A 19,535-nucleotide genomic window follows, 5' to 3' on the forward strand; every position below is an offset into this window, starting at 1 on the left:
CTTTGTTCTGCTTTTGCTTTGCTTTCTGGTGCAGCCTTTTGTTTTTCTTCTATTTCTTGCTATTGTCCTATGATGAGAAATAGGAAATCAAGAATACGAGATCTGCTAAAGCATCCACTGTTTTAAAAATTATTGAGTTGAGTATTATCTTCCTGAGTTGTATATTATCACACTGGTGCTATTCTTCCCTCAGAATAGCATCTAACCTGAAGGTCTAAAGTCAACCTATTGTTGTTCTGCCTGGTTCATTTTTATTATATCTTATCTTTGTTATACTTTCCTTTAAAGCTTCAATTCCATAAATTTCCTCAGCAGGCTTACATGGAATACAGTTAATACCTATGATAATTATGTCAAACTGAAACCCATCTTGTAATTCTTTGAGCTGTTGTTCAGTAGCTAAGATGTGTCTGACTCTCTGCAACCCCATGGACTGCGGCACGTCAGGCTTCCCTGTCCTTCACTATCTCCCAGAGGTTGCTCAAACTCATGTCCATTGAATCCATGATGCCATCCAACCATCTCATCCTCTGTCGCCCCCTTATTCTCTTGCCCTCAATCTTTCCCAGCATCAGGGTCTTTTCCAGTGAGTCAGCTCTTCGCATCAGGTAGTCAAAGCATTGAAACTTCAGCTTCGGCATCAGTCCTTCCAATTAATACTCAGGGTACTTCACATTAATTTGTCTAGTCTTCCCCTTTAAAATTGGGCCAGCGTTTCTGTAGTCTTGTGATATAGTTCTCCCAATCTTAAAGGATTGAGTCACTTATTATTTTCAATATGTCTCCATATTAAAATTGTGATTCTCCAGAGTTCTCTTAATGTGTCACTAATATCTGAGGTCTTTTCTATCATCCTTTGTTTGATTTCAACGGATGGCAAGCATCTTTTCTAATTTAATATTAATTGAATATCTTTGCCATTCCCCAGACTAAACCTGAGAACTTCACTTCTTCCCTTTTATACCTTCCATCCTGATCTTCAAGAACCTATTTCCCTTTCTTAACTCTCCAGCAAATGTTTTAGACTAAACCCTAAACCTTCTTTCTCAGGATGGCCAGTTAAAGTGAACCACACAACTCTATAAAATAACTGCACCTTTTAAAAGAAGCTACTGCAAGATCAAAAATGTACATGGCCTAGTTCACCAAAAACCTCAATTTATAAATATTCTTTGACTCCCTAACTCCCTGAACTTCGCTTAGAATCTGGTGTTGGTATTAATGTTTTAGTACGCAGTGAATAGAAACTCTGTTCTTTGACAAAGTTTAGAATTTATTTGCTGATAAACAGAGGAGTCAGACAACAAGAGATCAAAATGTCAGCTTTGTTACTGATGCAGCTGTTAGAACATGGTGTAGGTATATGGAAATAAAAGGAGATTCCTAAAACCGAACCCCAAGTTAAAGTCACTTGACAGAGAAAGAAAGAAACGCTAGTCACACGTTTCCAGGATGTACAAGTGTGAGGTCTGTGTAGTGTAGTGAAGTCGCTCAGTCGTGTCCGACTCTTTGTGACCCTTTGGACTGTAGCCTACCAGGCTCCTCCATCCATGGGATTTTCTTCTTAAAAATAGCATTTGCATCATTATGATGCCATAAATATGTTACTCTATAATCAATAGCTATGAACTCACCAAAAAAGAAATGAAATTTTGTCCTTAGCATCTTTGCCTAAAAAAGAGCTTTAGAAATATCCATTATATGTATTAATATCTCTTCAGATTTCTTATCCTTTTTTTCCTTCTGGAACATATTTAGCTGCTAATTTCCCACATCACCATCTCTATAAATGTGTTGAAAAGGTTTATGACAAACTTCCTATATCCTTAGAGATCTCTAAATATATTTTATACCTAAATTAATTGAAAATTGTAAAAGTATTAGTTTAAAATAATTTCTCCTCAAAGCTTTAAACATCCTAATCTTTTGGTTTCCACTTATGTCTAATATCAGTTGATTGTCATTGTTTTGTGGTATAACATATAGGATTTTCCCTTCTCTTTCCCTGAAAGCTTTATTTCTCACTTAATCCTGAGGTTCAGAAATGTCATAATATATTTATATTCAAATAACTTCTATGTTTCATTTTTCTACTTTATACTTTCAATCTAAAGACTTGTTAGATTAGACTGTTTTACATATATTGACTTAAAAGATTTTTATTTCTAGGCTTAACTTCGATTCTAAGAAGCTTATTTTTACAGAGACTGACGAGATTAAAGAGCAGTTGTCTGTTTCAGTAGTAATACACTTGTCTAACACTCATGACAACTCTTGATAGTCAGTAAGCATATTAAAATCGACAGTTACCCAGTGAATAGTTACTGAGCTCCAGAAATATAAATCCTAAATTTTTGTATGTTTTTTATCTGCTAATGTTTTCCTCCTGCATTTTTAACACTGTATAATTTTTTATTAAAACATATATGCATGTTGAAATCTGTATTTTGAGACTAAATTGGAAGACACTATATAAATATTAATATACTAATTTATCATTTTTAATCTTTAGTTATAATATAAGTAATATATTATTATATGTTAGATTTGTTATGCTCTCTTGAATGGATACCACTACAAAGTGAATATGGATTCCGTATTTGAAATCAATTTTTCAACATCATTAAAATGAAATTAACATTCCAACTTGGCAATCAGCAGCATCCTCCAGAGAAGCAGTTTTCTCCTTGGAGCATAACAGTCACAGTTAATCACTACCAATGAATCTTTATGTTAGAACATCAAAGACATAAAAGTGAAGCTCTATAGATTTAGTTAATTTATTTCTATTGCAATCCTAAGGGTCTCCTTCAGTGCATAAACATTAATGTGTTTTGAGACTTGGCATTTTTAATCTTTAGCATTTAGAAGTTTCAGAGCTTGCATATCTCCAAGCAAAATAAATGTCACTGAAAATATTCATAACTAAAGGTATCACAGAATCTCCACAACATTCTTTCATTCAATAAATATTTATTAAGTACCTATGTGCCAAGTTAAACTTATAAAAGAGTTGTATTTCAGAGGTTAATCTGTAAGACATGTGTTATAAGCTTTGAATACATTTTTCCATCTAAGTAAGGTCATATATATGGAAGGTAAATGTCTTTGCTTCCCTCCACAAAGATATGTTTTGAAGAATGTTATAGAAACTAAACTTGGCCATATAAAGCCAAAAAAAAAAAAAGGAATTCACCTGTAGGATATTAGAATGTCTCAGAAATTAGAAACAACAGAGCCAGGACCACTCTAAAACTTCAACCAAGACAGATTATAAAATGTTTCTCTAGAGTGTTGTCAATAACTTATCTTTTCCATTTCACATTTTTAAGCTCCTGGGTGAAAGAATCTGACTGGCCTAATATGGAAGAGATATTTGTACTTGAATCAATTAGTTATAGTCAAGTGTTCCTTTAGTACAGACATAGTTAAAGGGGACATTCTTGCGCAATCAACACAAAAAGATTTAATAAAGTAGACTATTTCAGAATCCCAGTGTTCTCAATATTTATCTGGGAAAATATATCTCAGTTTCCAGCTTTGAACTCCAGAAATTTGCCCTCTCTGCCTGCACTGAGTTAGAGCTATCGTTGCCTTACCATCTGATCATGCATGTCCTGCCAAGCTCTAGCCGTGAACAATTCTAAGGCTTCCCTGAACCTAAAAAATAATAATAGCCAAAGGCTAAAGGCCAAAATCTACTGAAATTTGTTAGGAAAAAAATAAATCTAAGGAAAACCAGTGTGCCCTCTTGGAGGAAGGAAAAAAACATGGAAGAAATAGGGATATTGTTATGAACCTGTGGTGCAATGTTAATAGATTACAGAGTCAGTATCAATAGAATCAGAATCCCTGTATAGCCTTTGTATTTTCTGCCCATAAAAAATGAAAAGAATAAAATAAGAATTAATAAATAGTAAGTGAAAACTCAAGATAGTTACATGTATCAGAAAAATGACCTCATTTTATAAAAAGATCCATATTATTTGTCTTGACTGAAGTAAGTCCTGGATTAATGAAACATACAAATGATAACTTTTCAGTCATTTCCTTAGTGCCTATTTTTTTCCAAGAACTGTGTCAGAAGCGACTGATATTTGAATTATACAGTTCTACTCTTCAGCGAGCTTGTAGAGAGACAGTCATGAAAACAGATTATTGCACTTTAGTATTTCAGCGTCCATGATCCTTTCTCTAAGTCTCTGGCCTTTGAGCAGAATGAGAAGAGTGCCATATGCCTAAAACCACTTAATGTTCTTATTTAAAAGATGTTCTCCAAGTTAAGACTGTATATTGACACCCTGCTTAGACTGGTTAGTTTTTCAAAATAAACATAAAACATCCAATAGGTTATTTTTGAACAGTAAGAAAGGGATTTTCAATCACCAAGAACAAATGGAATTCCTTAAGAATAAACTGTGTCCTTAAACTTTTCATTTTCTATACATGTAGATGAGAAAAAGGCTGTAGAAATACCACATATTGAGTTCAGCAAAGTGTTTTGATTACTTTCTAAACGAACATAAGATTGGAATGAGACTGAAAACATGAAAATATAACTGGTGGGATCATTGTAATCGCAGAGGCTGGATAAGTGAATTCATGATAACTGAGTGAAATGGAAGTTGGTGGACTCAGCACTTTAATATTTGACTTAAATATGAATATGATATTTGTAAAAGCATGAAGCTAGAAGACATAGTTAAATTTAGATAAACGATTTTGTTTAAGGGAAACCTTTGAAGAGAGATGCAAATCTAAGAAGATGAAGTTTAACAGGGTCGTTTATATGTTAATAAATCTGCATCCAACTTCATACATACTGATTGCCTTTGTATAGGCAGATATGTATAATTTAACTGCAACTCCTAAGAAAAATGTTTCTACAAAAAAAGACAAATTGCCAATGCCTGATAAAGACATTAATGATTTTCAGTACCCAAAAAGCAACTGATAAGGCCAAAATTCTATGCACTGACCAGAGCATAGCTGGATATTATGTTAATTTCTGGGAAATATGCTTGAAGCAGATATATTCAAACAAGATATATTCAGAAGAACATGATCAGCATAGCAAGATGACACCGAACACCTTCAAGGAGTGTTGGAAACAATTAGGAATATGTGGAGTGTAGATAACAAAGATCCAGATGCTCCTAAGAAAAAAGAGCAATCAAACGTGTTCTTTTGGCTGCATGAGAAGATCTTGGGCCCAAAGTGAAAGGCTGTTAACAGATAAATGTGAGCTGCGTATAAGTGAGGACTGCTAACAATCACAGATCTGAGAAGAAAGAATTGATCCCCTTTCTAGAAAGAGAGCTGTTTCTCGTGATTATGTCCAACATAGACCTGCCAAGCATATGAATGTGGCAAGATTGTTAATGAGGGATTCGGATTTCAGTTGAGAAATTGAATTACATGCTCTTCAAATTGTCCCTGCCCTGGATTCTGTGTTTCTCTACATAATTCAAAGAGCTGGACTCAGAGAACCTCCGCTTTTTTAAACAAGTGCAGTGCCTGGCACAGTGTGGCTACTCAAGACATGCATTCTGAATAACTGAACACATAAATAGAATCTGGGTGGAAAAAGAAGAACAAAAACCTAAGAATGTGTAACGGGAACTAGGGCAGCGACTTCCGCAGACTAACCCAACCGGAAACCAGGGCTTCATCTCTGCCCTCGTCCGGCCTTGTCCTCGCCCTGCCGTCTGTGCCTCCACACAAGGTCACGTCACCTCCCTGTGGCTCTAGGTACTAGCTTTAAAATCTCTCAAGCTTGTTGATTTTCTTCTTTTCTTGCTCAGGGCATCATGCTAAAACGATGTCTGTACTTCTAGTCCTGCCTTCTTCTAATTCATTCTTCACACTTCAGCTAAAGAAATCCATCTAAATCATTATTTCTAAGCTTGCCTAAAATCCCTCAATCATTTCCTAACATCCCTAGGATAAATTCAAATGCCTTCATATAGCCCAGAAATCCCCACATTATCTGCTTCCTGTCTATCCCTTTGTCTCTACTTCCCATCTTGCACGTTCTATTCTTAATATACTTAATATCTATGTCTTTTTTATGACTACTTCTGTCTCCTTGTGTGTGTATATCCTGTTCTGTTTTCCTCCTCATCCTTTGTGTGGTAATGATAATAATGATCTTCTTTTTATGTAATAAATGTTTAATAACCACATCAAGTAGTTGCAGTATGCTAGGCACTGTTCTATACATTTACACATATTGTGTCTTTCAGTTTTCACAAAGCCTTTGAGGTAGAAATGCTGTTGCTTCCACACGTGAAGAAACACAGCTTTCCAAGCACTGTGGTATACAGAAGTGCAGACCTCCAGAGCCCTATTTTCTCTGAATTATTTAGAATCTCAGGATAAGGCTGCAATTTAAAGACTATGTAGTCCAAACTTTCAGCTGGATCTTAAGTACCCTATCTAATTTTAAATGGTCTCCATGGGGAATCAAAAAAGAATCTCTCTCTTTATACTCTGAAAAGAGAAGCATAGTTTTCTCCATAGAGAATAATTAGTTTCTTATCTGACCCCATCCCATCCTTCCAAATAGGCTACAAATGTATTCAAATCAAACACTTATTTAAGAATGAGAAATGGAGGTAATTTCAAAACAGTGCAGTTACTTTATAAAGTTGATTTTGTTCTGATGTAATTAGCCACACATACTATCACCAAAGTTTGATATAAGTATATTAATGATTACTAATAAGTTATGTAAGAAATGTAAATGTCTGCTTGAACCAAACTAACATTATTTATCCCAATAAAGCTTTCAAAGTCAGTGTCTAACAGCAAGGATGACAAAGTTCTTTTGTTGAAAGAAAAAAGTGACTAATTAAGGTACATTTAAATATAATGCTCACTGGCATCTTAATTGAAAGGGTGTTCTCTATATTTATTTCCACAATGTAGAATCTTATATTAGTTCTGTATGGTATTTTTATAAGGTCTTTGAAGATGTGCTTTTCCCCTATAGTTATTTAAAGTTAGCCTTTCAGAAGCAAGCATCTCTATGTTTTGTTTCCATATTTCTAAGGTCAGTGATTACCTATATCCTATTGACAGGGTTTTACGAAAAAAATAGATAACAAGAGACTTTTCATTCAAAAAATATATGTATGCATGTATATATATATTATATATATGTAAAACTGATGCTGGGAAGGACTGAAGGCAAAAGGAGGAGGGGCTGGCAGAGGATGAGATGGTTAGATAGCATCATTGACTCAATGGACATGAATTTGAGTAACTCTGGGAGATAGTGAAGGGCATGGAAGCCTGGCGTGCTGCAGTCGATGGGGTCACAAAGAGTTGAACATGACAGCGACTGAACACACACAGATGTATATATCTAGCAACATATTAAAAAGCAGAGACATTACTTTGCCATCAAAGGTCCGTCCAGTCAAAGCTATGGTTTTTCCAGTAGTCATGTATGGGTGTGAGAGTTGGACTATAAAGAAAGCTGAGTCCCAAAGAATTGATGCTTTTGAACTGTGGTGTTGGAGAAGACCCGAGAGGCCCTTGAACTGCAAGGAGATCAAACTAGTCCATCCTGAAGTAAATCAGTCCTGAATATTCATTGGAAGGACTGATGCTGAAGCTGAAACTCCAATACTTTGGCCACCTGATGTGAAGAACTGACTCCTTGGAAAAGACCTTGATGCTGGGAAAGATTGAAGGCAGGAGGAGAAGGGGATGACAGAGGATGAGATGGTTGGTTGGCATCACTGATGGGATGGACATGAGTTTGAGTAAGCTCCGGGAGTTGGTGATGGGCAGGGAAGCCTGGCATGCTGCAGTCCATGGGGTCACAAAGAGTCTGACATGACTGAGGGACTGAACTGACTGATACATATATATATATATATATATATATATATATATAGCATACAATTAAATGTATTTATTTTAGATTCTACATACTTAAATTTTTAATTTGGGGCTTGACTGGGATATAATCACAGGCAAAAGAATAACAAAATCCCTGAAAAAATAAAGATTTCTCAACCTCTTTTAAAGAGTCTTAAATACTTCAGCTATTTGGATTCAATATTGACTTTAAAGAAAAATTATTTCTGAAGAAGTACAATAAACCATACTTAAAACTTCTGAATCATTTTCTTTTGTTTATAAGGATCACTAGAAATGTGCTTGGCTATTTATTTTTATCTATATCCCATCATTGTATATAAAGCAATTTCTGCCATCACCCCTGGGTGCTCATATCCACATAAATCAACTGTTCGCAACTTAACCTTTAAGTTCATGGCTTCATTACTTCCAATGTCATCCTCTCTTCCAGGTCAGACACATCCCATATTATATTCTGAATCTTGTCATTACCTCCAAATCACCCCTACTCAAAAGTTACTAATTCGCGCATATCATTCCTTTCTATCTCCTCCTTTCAGCTTGTTTTATCAACTTCTTCTACTATCATCTTTTTAAAAACTTCTATCACTTTTTAGTGCATCAGCTGAATTCAGTCCTCTTCTGTCTCCCTATTTCGCTTGGATTCTATGACCATAATTTCACCATGCTCAAAAATTCCAAACCCATCATTTCTTTTTCATTTGGTTATGTCCATATCTTAACTACAGCCACCAATGAATTTTCTTTCTCCATGGCTCCGTTTGGGTTACCTGAATGCTACAAGAGAAAATTAATGCAAGGGAAATTGAATCAGCTTCATGTGGGAATTCAACACTGCCAAGTAATCCCAGTATTTTTCTGTCACCAGTCTTCTTTCTACTCTCTGCAACTTTTGTCAGAGACCTCCACTGTCCTCAAACCTGTATCTTCTGCACGTGCGTTCACATTCTACTCTAGAGGGAGAGATAAAGAGACCATCTCAGCCCTCTGAATTATTTGCTGCTGAATTCACGCTAACTCTCGCCCCCATCCTGCTTTAACACAGGAAACTAGGTTAGTTTCTTCTCATTTAAGACCATCCCTGCTGATTTGGTCTGTCCGGTTCTGCCAGTTTTCCACTTGTGCTTCAAATTCTCTCCAAATCCTCCTGTCTTCTGGCTTGTGATCTTCAGCATTTAAAGATTCTCAAGTTTCACCTATTAAAAGAAATCCCTTCTTCATTCTACGTTTTTACTTCAGTCACTACCTGTTCACTCCTCAATCTGGTGTTAACAATTGATTTTTAAAATTTCTGAGTCATCAATTTGAACTTTAAGAAGCAAAAGGCAACTACATTCCACATATGAAGTTCATTTTATAAATATTTCTAATGTGAAATTTTACATTCAAAGTTAACTAGTTTATAAATAGAAGGTCCATTCACTCAGTAGAAGATCTAGAAGATTAAAGTGAGGCAATTAAGCATTTAAGAATCCTGCTTTTGAATATAAGATATATGTTAGTTGATAATATCTTGTTTGTGTCTGGATGTATGCCGATGTTCCCAAGGAAAATATTGTGCCAGTAACTGACTTGTTCTTATTGGTTAAAGGGTAACTTAAAACCTATTTTTTTCTAGGTCAGTGAAAAATTGTTATTTGTCTATTATATACTACAGTGGTATTTAACTGAAGAAGATTAATTTTTGACAGAATCTCTCTTGGTATTCTCATAATTTTGACAATCTGTAGTAGAAAGAAAAAAAATAAGTTGTATGTTCCTGTAAATAATTGCATGTGGAAAAGAATGTCAATTTTTATAAGAAGAAAACTGTCTTTATCTAGACCAAAAGCACCACAAATATATATTACCTCTGATATGCATTTATGATATATTATCACAAACTCTCTTAAGAGTCATTTATAATTACAGCTTTTTGTCCTTTGCAGAACATGTCTTTTTGAAAGTTGTGAGCTGAAATACTTAATTCTAAAGTGAAATAGCTAGTCAGGATTGCTTTTAAATTAATTGGCTGTGGAGGAGAAGAAAGTTAGTAAAAACTATGAGAAGTCAGATAACTTACACACACTGATAAATATATTAGAGCTTTAAGCAATACTTTTTGAGTCATATGTTTGTATTTCCTGTTTATTTTCACAATTTCTCTTATGTTTTATATTTAGGGTATTTCTATAGGTACAGATTTCCTATTTTAAAAATGATAAATATGTGAAAAATATTAATATTCCACTGTGTGCATATTTATTCAACCCTATTGGAGAGCAGTGCCCAGGTCGCTTGTGGGCTGAGGATTATTTTGTCCACAGTAATAACTGGCCCCAGATACTTCATGAAAAATAACTTTCATGAAGAGCTCAGAAATTGCTTTTTTCTCAGAACTCATCAAAGAGTTCACAGGTATGTTGACAGGAAAATCATTCTAACCACCTAGAATGTATCTCTTTGGGTCTTAATTTTCTTTCTGTTGCATATATAATGCAAGAAAAATGCCTTAAATGTCTTAGGACATTGCGATGCCAATTTGTAAGGACTGCTATGTTTTTGTTTATGTGAAAAATTTAAAAACTTGTCACAGCTGTTCTGAAGTTAAGGTCAAAGAACATGCATTTCTCCAAAATGCACATTTAGTGAAAGAATACACAGTTTCTCTGAATGAATGCATTTGGAGGAGGCACGTGCAGGGTGTTCATTGCACTTCCAGCTTTTCTTTATAATGATTGTGTAATTAAAAAAAGGGAACTCTCTAACTTGCCTCATTTCTTAGATAGGAATATCTGCTTCATATTTTGTTACATTGATTATATTTTATGTAGTAAATTTTATTTTTCTAAGAATCTATTATGCTTTTATAAAAATTTAAAATAATATTCTCATGACTTTTTATTGGGTTATTTAAACTCCATATTTTCCCAGTGCCTCTACTCTACCCAGGGAACAAGTGGGCTACTTCAAACACCACAACTAAATCCACATTTTTATGATGACATCTGGTAACATTGGTGAACTAATCTAGTTCATTTTCCCCCTCAGAGCAATGTTTATCAACATCTGTCCAAATAAATAAATGTGTCTACTTAAAGACACCCAGTTGGCACAAGCTCAAACTTTATTTTGCCAGCTCAAATAGAGGAGGAAGAATTAGTGTGGCAAGGGGAGAAGAGTGATAGAATTTTTTAGAACTTTTTCATGGCCTGATTACTGGCACATAATTATTATTATTTTATAGCACTTGTGTAATGTCATAATAAAATTATAAATCTGGGATGTGAAAATTTCTTCCTGCCTCAAATTAAGTTCGGGAGGTTGAACATCAGAAACTTGCCAGTGACTTTGACCAAACCATGTATGTGAGCTAGAATCCAGATAGTCCCACCCTCAAACTAGTGCTTTCCTCGAGTCCCTGCCTTTCCAGAGTCTGCTGTATTTTCCTTAAGCTCTAAGCTTATAAATCTGTTTGAGATCCCGAGCACCACTTAATAGGTTACTGCTTCTATTTGGAAAATAACCTGAGTGGCCCGAGGTGAAGAATATTTTTTAACAAGCTGCCTGACTTCCTCCCGGGGTTTACTACAGGCTGGGAAAATGTGGTCATGCATGTTTCAGAGTGGCTCATTTTCAAGAGACAGACTACTGGTCAACTATTAGAACTGCCTTCAGCCTGATTATGCTTTTGGATGCAGTGAGTATGTGTGTATTGGTGAAATTAAAAAAAAAAAACAAAAAAAACAGAACACCATGTCTTTCTCGTATCTGAGCTTCAGCACATCTGAAATGATGCTCTTGTTTTATTCCATGGCTTTCTTTGGATTGAAATGTATCCATTAACATTTGTGTGCTTTTCTTTTTCATCTGTCCTCCTTCATCTCATGAAAAGCACATCAGGGTAAGTTGAATCACAATGGCTGCTGAACATGTTTATTTTCAGCACCATCCTCTTTTTCTTTTATCTTTAGTATTTCTCCTTTCAGTTGTAACACAAGCTGCACTGCCTCTGACCTAAAATGAAAATTGTGAAGTGTATTCATTTTCTTAACCATAAAAGGAATCATTGGTTCAGAGAAATGTTCACATTTAAATGAATCATGTTGGCCTTTCAGGCACTTCAATTTCTTCGGTTCTACTAGACACATATCAAAAGACAACCCAGATGACATTTTCCCTAGTTCTTAAGTCACTCTCTAGGGGTTAGTGTGACATTCAGTGAGGCTTAAGTAATAGCTGCAGGTCACTTGGGTATTTTTGACTGTGCTGCATGGCTGACTCCGCCTGTGTGTTTTGAAGTGCTTTGTGGTTCTCCACTAGCTTTATATTCAAGAGATAAATGAATTTGTCAGTTACTAGAACTGCCCTTAGATGAAGAGGGTTAAATGCTGAATCTTCCCCAGTAGGACATACATTTAGAGTCCAAAGTAATCCTTGGTTCTGACTGAACCCTTTGGTCTTGTGTGTTCTTTCCCCCGTTTTCCTATACTACGAGTTAATTCTTAAAGCTTTGAAAGGTGTATTACTAAGATTACTGTTCCAAATTTCAAATCCTGCTTTTTGAACTAAATTTAGAATATGTTATTTATTTCTAAAACCAAGTAGGCTTCAGTTTATGCATAATATAAAGTATTACATTTCTATAAATGCCCACATGGACAACATGATGAGCTATAAAGCACTTTAGATGGAGAGAGGTATTGATTCTTACACTTTAAGCAAAACATTTTGAGGGAGCAAATAAAACGGCTCAATGAGATGCAATTATTCAGGGAGCTATGGAAAGTGGCACTCATTGGCAATGTGTATATTTTATACCAATACAAGGTCATGTGCTTTGTTTATTAGTTTGGTTTACATTTGTTATATTTTTCCTAGTCAACTTTAAGATATAATTACTACTACTAATTATTTAACAGTGCAGTGTTTTCTTAAGTTAGGATAATTTATGATATTAAGGAAAGCTCTAGGAAGTGTTCTTGAAAACGCAAGGCAAGCTGTGATTGGAGTACTATTCAACTACATTGGCCAAGTGCAAGTTGTTAAGACCTTACTTTTTTAAAATACTGAATACTCTGACACTGGATTTTGAAGAATTATTTCCATGTCATCATGTAATAGTGGCCTTCTCTTTTCTAATGATTTTAAGTTTCATGAGGAAAATAATGCGAAGAAATAAAACTTTATTCTCCCTTTTCTTTTTGAATGAAATATTGAAAATTAATAAGTTCATAATACATCAATATCTGTGGACTTTAAGAAATTGATATAATTACCTTAATTCTAAAATTCAGTTTCTTGTCTTGCACATGGTCCTAGAATTTAAACATTTTAAGACCTCAAAATCATTTCCTTGGTCCAATTACTAAAAGGAAACTCGGGAAGTTAAATGTCAGGAGAAGATAGTACAAACATAGTAAAGATGTGGGAAGATTTGAGGTGGAAAGAATATTGAATTAGGAACAGAAGACAAGACTTTAAGCTCCATGTGTTTTCTGCATACCTTTGAGTGAATGCCTTATATTATCTGTACTTTCTGCCAACTTCCTAATACAAGAGTATGAGAAAAAGAGAATCTCAGAAGCTTAGAACTATAAACTTCAAATCTGATTTAAAGAGGACTCAAAATTAGATGAAGCACCAAAGCAATCTAGTCTAAATGGCCTCCAAATAAACCTGAAAACTTACCAATGTCTCTCCAGTAAGTTCCTATTTAACAGTCAGGAAGGGACTGTGGAGAACAGACCACAGTATATTGCAAAAGTGAAATTGTTTACTGGAAAGAAATACAAGCCCCTCTAGCTTTCAGTAACAGCATGAGTAATTGCATTGCTCCATCACATTTGTGCGTGCATGTGTGTGTTTACACCTTTTTAATGGTTTTGAAAGTAATTAAATTCAAAATAAAATGAGGAGTGAAATTATGTAAATCCCAACTCAAATTCACAAATGTATTTCTTTCCTGAGGCTGTGCCCTCCATTTCAAGTAGCTTGCAGGAAAAAAAAAAAAAAAGGTTTCAACATGAATGAACTTAGGATTTATGTATTCAAATAATTTCAGTTCCAAGCAATGTAGCATGTATCTGAGGATCTAAATAAAGCACTACTTAAATGTGCAATGGACTTTTATATGTACTACATGTGAATATGTGCCATAATAGGATATACCTACACATACACTTGCACTTACCCACATACAGAATCACAGCATGCTGTGCTTTCAAAATCAAGTCAACCTTGTTAATGTTGGATTTGAAACTCTTAATTTTATGGAGCTAAATGTGTATATTTAGGTAATCAATGTCTGAAGCAGTTGATTGGGATTTATAATATATTTCTGTTTAGAATAATTATGTTAATTAAGATTATATATTTTCAACTTACATATGTTTAAAAAAAATTGACATGGTGCTATATTTCCTTCATATTTACTGACCAGAATTTGAAACAGTTTTTTGTACTTTTGATTCTCACAGAATTGGTCAATAGCTATAGATTTCTGAATAATGGCATTATAACCCATTGTCTGGTTGAAATTCAAAGAAATCATGTTTTCTTTACCCTCTTGACTGTTGAAGTTTATAGGACCAGGATACATTTTATAATTAATAATAGTGTAAAGTTATGTAAATTTGCTTTTAGAACTATGTGCAGATTCATTCTCTGTACTGTACTGTTAAGAAGTAGGTTCAACTGTCAAATTATTTTGACTTACATTTCATTCTTGGTTTTATCAAGTCATTTATTTCTCCTGGTTATATCAATAAGTAAGTACTTGCTGTGTGCCACAGTAAATAAATAGACCCTAAAGATAAATTTTTCAGCCAGAGAATTACTTTGTATTACAATAATATAAAGTTAAACTGAAACAAATTACAAATTCAGCTTTTCCATCCTGATTATATAAATGGGGCTCACTTCCTTCCTCTGGCCAAGATTCAGAACCTGTTTTTAATAGGAAACAGCAAGAAAAGGAAGGTTCCTTTTTTGTCTTATAGTGTTGGGGACCAAAGTGTGTGATGGTGAAGGTGGTAAAGACTATCTATATTACCAGAAGTCAAATTAATGTGAGTCTACACATGAATGAACAATGAGAGGAGAAGTAAAGATGGGAGAGTATCATTGCCTTTCATTTTAACGAAGAGGTGGTTACTCCTCTCCTCCTTTAATGATCATGTAGAGTTCAGAGAGGTTAGTTAGCCCGAGGATAACTGGGGGTTCAGAGGCTGACTCTGGCCAGGCTGTTGGTGCTCAAATTCTGGCTCTGCGCTCACTGACTCTGTTCCAAGCATCTCTGTCTTCAGTGTCCTCATCTGCAAATGTTTATCAGCATGTATCTTACTGGATGGCTGTGAAGATTCAATGACTTATACAAATAAAGCCCTAAGGATGGTGCTTCACACTGTCACTTACTATCACAGAGTAAGTGATAAATGCATGCCAGCAATTATTATCTAATATCCAAAGCCTAATTTGTCTGCATGCAGAAACTTTAATTTTTCAAACCATGATATTTTATCTCAGAATATGAAGTGGTTCATATAAACAAGAAAGTACAATAGATTCAATAACTCACTGTATTCAATTGTAACACATTTTAATTACATTTAAATATAATATTAAATCATAAATGATAAATATAGCAAGTGCAATAACTAGAATATATACAAGTTATAATATTTGTGTAGAAGAGAAAATGAATTCTGCCTGGGAAAGGTCTTGGAATCTTAACAGGAAGGATTAAGTTTAAACTGAGTCAGAAAGATAAGTGTGAGTTTGCCACAATTATGATGTAAAGAAGGATGTCCTAAGCAAAAGATAAAGGCATATACAAAGTCATGGAGGGTAAAAAAATAGAATGAGGTATTTGGAACATAGCAAGCACTGAAGTATTGATTGAGCAAAAGAAGCTGGGAGAAATCCAAGGGCCATTTCACCAAAGGTCTTTTTAGTTGTGCCAAGATATTTGACCTTTATTTTCAGTTCTGTGTGTGCACTCAGTCATGTCCAACTCTTGGTGACCCCATGGACTGTAGCCCACCAGACTTCTCTGTCCATGGGATTCTCCAGGCGAGAATATTGGCATGGGTTGCTATTTCCTCCTCCACGGGGTCTTCCTGTTGAAGGGATCGAACCTGCATCTCTTATATCTCCTGCATTGGCAGGTGGATTCTTTACCACTGTGCCACCTGGGAAGCTTATTTTCAGTTGCCTGCTTTAAAAACTTCAAAGTGGGATGGAAGTTTTTAAAGCAGGCAACCCTTACAAAAATATTTGTGTTAGAAAGGTCTTTCTAGAAGTTGGAACAAGGATGAGAAGTAGGGAATGCTACAGGAGAGGCAGACTGTGAGTTTACTGCCATGAGCTACAGATGAGTTTGAACAAAATCTTTGGTAGGAGCCAATCAATTTACAAAATATCATATTTAATTTTAGAGAGGGCATTTTAATCTCTTTCTGCAGCCAATCTTTGTAGCTGCTAAGCAAAATTCTTACTCCTTATTAAGATGTAATAAGTAGTTGGATCTTAACAGAAACATAGAATACTTAAAAGTCAACCTTCGATCAAGGATCCTGGATGGTTGTCAACACTGAGATTTTCATGGATTACGAGACAGCAGTCTATCAAAAGATACTCTTGGCTAGATCAAGCAAAGATGCATGGTGCAGTAGAAGAGTAACCTCTTACTCCTGAATGTTAGTCTTGGGAGGGAGATGAAGCTCATGCATTTGGTGCCATTAATGGGCTTCCCAAGTGGCACAGTGGTAAAAAAAAAACCTGCCTGTCAGTGAAGGAGATGCAAAAAACGCTGTTCAGTCCCTGCGTCAGGAAGATCCCTTGGAGTAGGAAATGGCAACCCATTCCAGTATTCTTGCCTGGGAAATTCCATGGACAGAGTGGCCTGCCAGGCTAGAGTCCATGGGGTCACAGAGAGTCGGACATGACTGATCGCACAGGCAGGCAGGCAGGAAGCAGACTTTATGAGTGACGCTGACACTATGAATTTCCAGATTTTAAAGGATGAAAGAGTCATTGTGGGATCTGGGATGGATCAAAAGTAAGAGGACGTTTTATGATTTAGACATCCCAGAGCTTCTCTGATAGCTCAGATGGTAGAGAATCTGCCTCTGCGGCATGAGGCCTGGGTTCGATCCCTGGTCAGGAAGATAACCTGGAGAAGGAAATGGCAACCCACTCCAGTACTCTTGCCTGGAGAATCCCATGGACAGAGGAGCCTGGTGGGCTACAGTCCACGGGGTCACAAAGAGTCAGACATGGCTGAGAGACTTTCAGTTTCAGTTTTCAGGTGGCGCTAATGGTAAAGAACCCGCCTGCAAATGCGGGAGATATAAGAGATACGGGTTCGACCCCTGGGTTGGGAAGATCCCCTGGAGGAGAAAATGGCAACCCACTCCAGTATTCTTGCCTGGAGAATCCCATGGATCGAAGAGCCTGGTGGGCTGCAGTCACAAAGAGTCAGACATGACTGAAGCAACTTAGCAAGCACTCACGATTGTGATCATCAAAGAAGAGAAACAACTTACAATCACTGGGAAATGGTACTTGCAAAGATGGAATTATTCATGTTCAAATTATTTGCCAAAGTAAGTTTCCAGGTCTAATTAGAAGTCAGAGAAGACTATCAGAAAGGAAGATCAAGACTAAAACAGGTTTAGTCCAAGCTGATGATTGTGTGGTAGGCATCTGAGGAACTCTTGAAGGGTTTTCAGAGGACAGTTCAATAATAATTAGCTCACATTAATTGGCTGTTTCTTTTGTACAAGTTATAGGTGTCATCACATTAAATATATTTTCTTATTTAACTCTCATACCAAGCCTCTGAGGTAGGTACTATTATCAACTTCATCTTACACATGAGGAAACTGATCTACAAAAAGGAAAAGTGACTTGTCTGTGGATGCACAGCTAAGAAGGAGGGCCCCAGGAATCCAGCCCAAGCATCCCCATCTCAGAGCCCATTGTACTTATTACCGGATCTGCTCTTACAGATTTATTTTCCATGGCAATGTACCGCAAGGGTAAGAAGCCTGGAGAGTAAGGCCAATTACAAGCCTGAGAAAAAAGAACAGTGGCAGTGAAAACAGAAAGTGAAAGGAGATAAAATAGGAAGTAAGAATGGAAATAGACAGGCATTACATGGACGGTGACTGAAATGGCCAGCCTGAGTGACAGAAGAAATGGAACCATGTGGTATTTAGATAGTCCTATCGCAAATTGGCAGTTCCAAAATAGCCTCCTAGGCTAAGTGGTCTGAGAATAAAGTCTCTTTTCTCTGACAGCAATGAACCATCCACGCTGGGAAGAATATGGAGAAGGAGACCTCACAGCCCCCAGGGTTGTGAATTTTTGAATAATGAATTTCATTTCTCAGCGTTTAACATCTTAGTGAAATTGTTGATTTACAAGTTGTTCTCCCAGACTGTAAGAGCTTGAGATCGGGGACTCTGTATGCCCTGGGACTAGGGTAGCAGGCAGTCATTAGATTCTTGTAGACCTACTATGTGTTGAGATTTTGACCTCAAAACAAAAAATAAAACTAACAAAATTTCTGACTCAGCAAAATGTTAAAGATAGTCTAAGAAAAATTGCTTGGTACTGAGGGGCCTAAAAAAATAAGTACTAAACATTGCCTCCAGGTCCAGGGCAGGAGGGTTTAGAGAGAAAGCGTTTTTGTTGTGTCTTGAAAAACAAGATACAGTGGGAAGACAAAGCAGAAGAGCATGTGGATGTCATTTAGTATGAAAGGCACAAAGCTAAGAAATGCAAACACACTCTACCTATGAGGTCAAAACTGAAACAGTTGAAGATATAAAACCTGTAAAGGAGGAAGCAGACATTTCTGTTTGGATGGAATCACTCAAGCAGAACCGTCCTTGCTTAAATTAGTCTGAATTAGGATTTAGGAACTACAAGCCCAGAAAATGCCCTTGATAGATCTACATTTTTTAGACATTTTCAGCCCTTCATCTAGATGTCCTTGTGGTGGTGGTGGATATTACTAGGGTGCCCACTCTTTGCTCCTGTCTTCGGATCAGGTACGACAAGTGCAGGCTGCCCTCTGCACGTTGCCCTATGAACTTGCCAATTATTCACACACCTGAGTGTTCCCCACATGCTGGGCCTTCTTGACGTGCCGCATTCCATTTACAGTAACTCACTGACTCTTCTCAAGAGAGTCTGAGGCCTTTGGGGAAATTAATGGCATTCTTTACTGCAGACGAGAATGTGTTTCCTGAAAAAGACTCAGGAGTTTTTCTGATTCAAAAAAACTGACCTTCCCTTACAATTAGTACTTTGTTTCCACACAGGAAATGACAATCTTGTACCTGAAACTTCCTGTAGAAGGAAGATTGTCCTCTAAAATCTGTTCTAAAATTTAAAACAAATATGGGTGCCCCTGTTTATAGTGATGTGTGCATGTAAGTGATTTGAGGGGAAAGGATGGTTAGATATTAGATTATCTAAAAGAAAGAAAGGAAGAAGGAAGGGAGAAAGAAAGAAATGGAGAGAGAGAGAAGGAAGTAAGGAGAAGCGAGGGAGGAGGGAAGGAAGAAGGACAGAGGACACCCATGTATCCAAAATGCCTGTTTATCCCAAATCACTTTTTTAAAATTTAGTATTTCCTAATAGTTCAGGTC

At 36.1% G+C, this 19,535-nt stretch overlaps 1 protein-coding gene across 14 annotated transcripts in view; it reads left to right on the plus strand.

Annotated features, from left to right (window-relative positions):
* PPFIA2 (PTPRF interacting protein alpha 2) overlaps window positions 1-19,535 on the plus strand; it is a 481,936-nt gene that overhangs the window by 418,665 nt on the left and 43,736 nt on the right. For 8 of the 14 annotated variants that reach the window (XM_043446293.1, XM_043446294.1, XM_043446296.1 and 5 more), the window contains one exon: window positions 11,768-11,776. The exons of the other annotated variants lie outside the window; for them this stretch is intronic. In XM_043446293.1, the coding sequence (XP_043302228.1) occupies window positions 11,768-11,776 (9 nt within the window). The remainder of the gene's footprint in view (window positions 1-11,767; window positions 11,777-19,535) is intronic. 14 annotated transcript variants of the gene reach the window in all.

The sequence above is a fragment of the Cervus canadensis genome, chromosome 25, assembly GCF_019320065.1.
Source record: "Cervus canadensis isolate Bull #8, Minnesota chromosome 25, ASM1932006v1, whole genome shotgun sequence".
In the NCBI taxonomy this organism is placed as follows: Eukaryota; Metazoa; Chordata; class Mammalia; order Artiodactyla; family Cervidae; genus Cervus; species Cervus canadensis.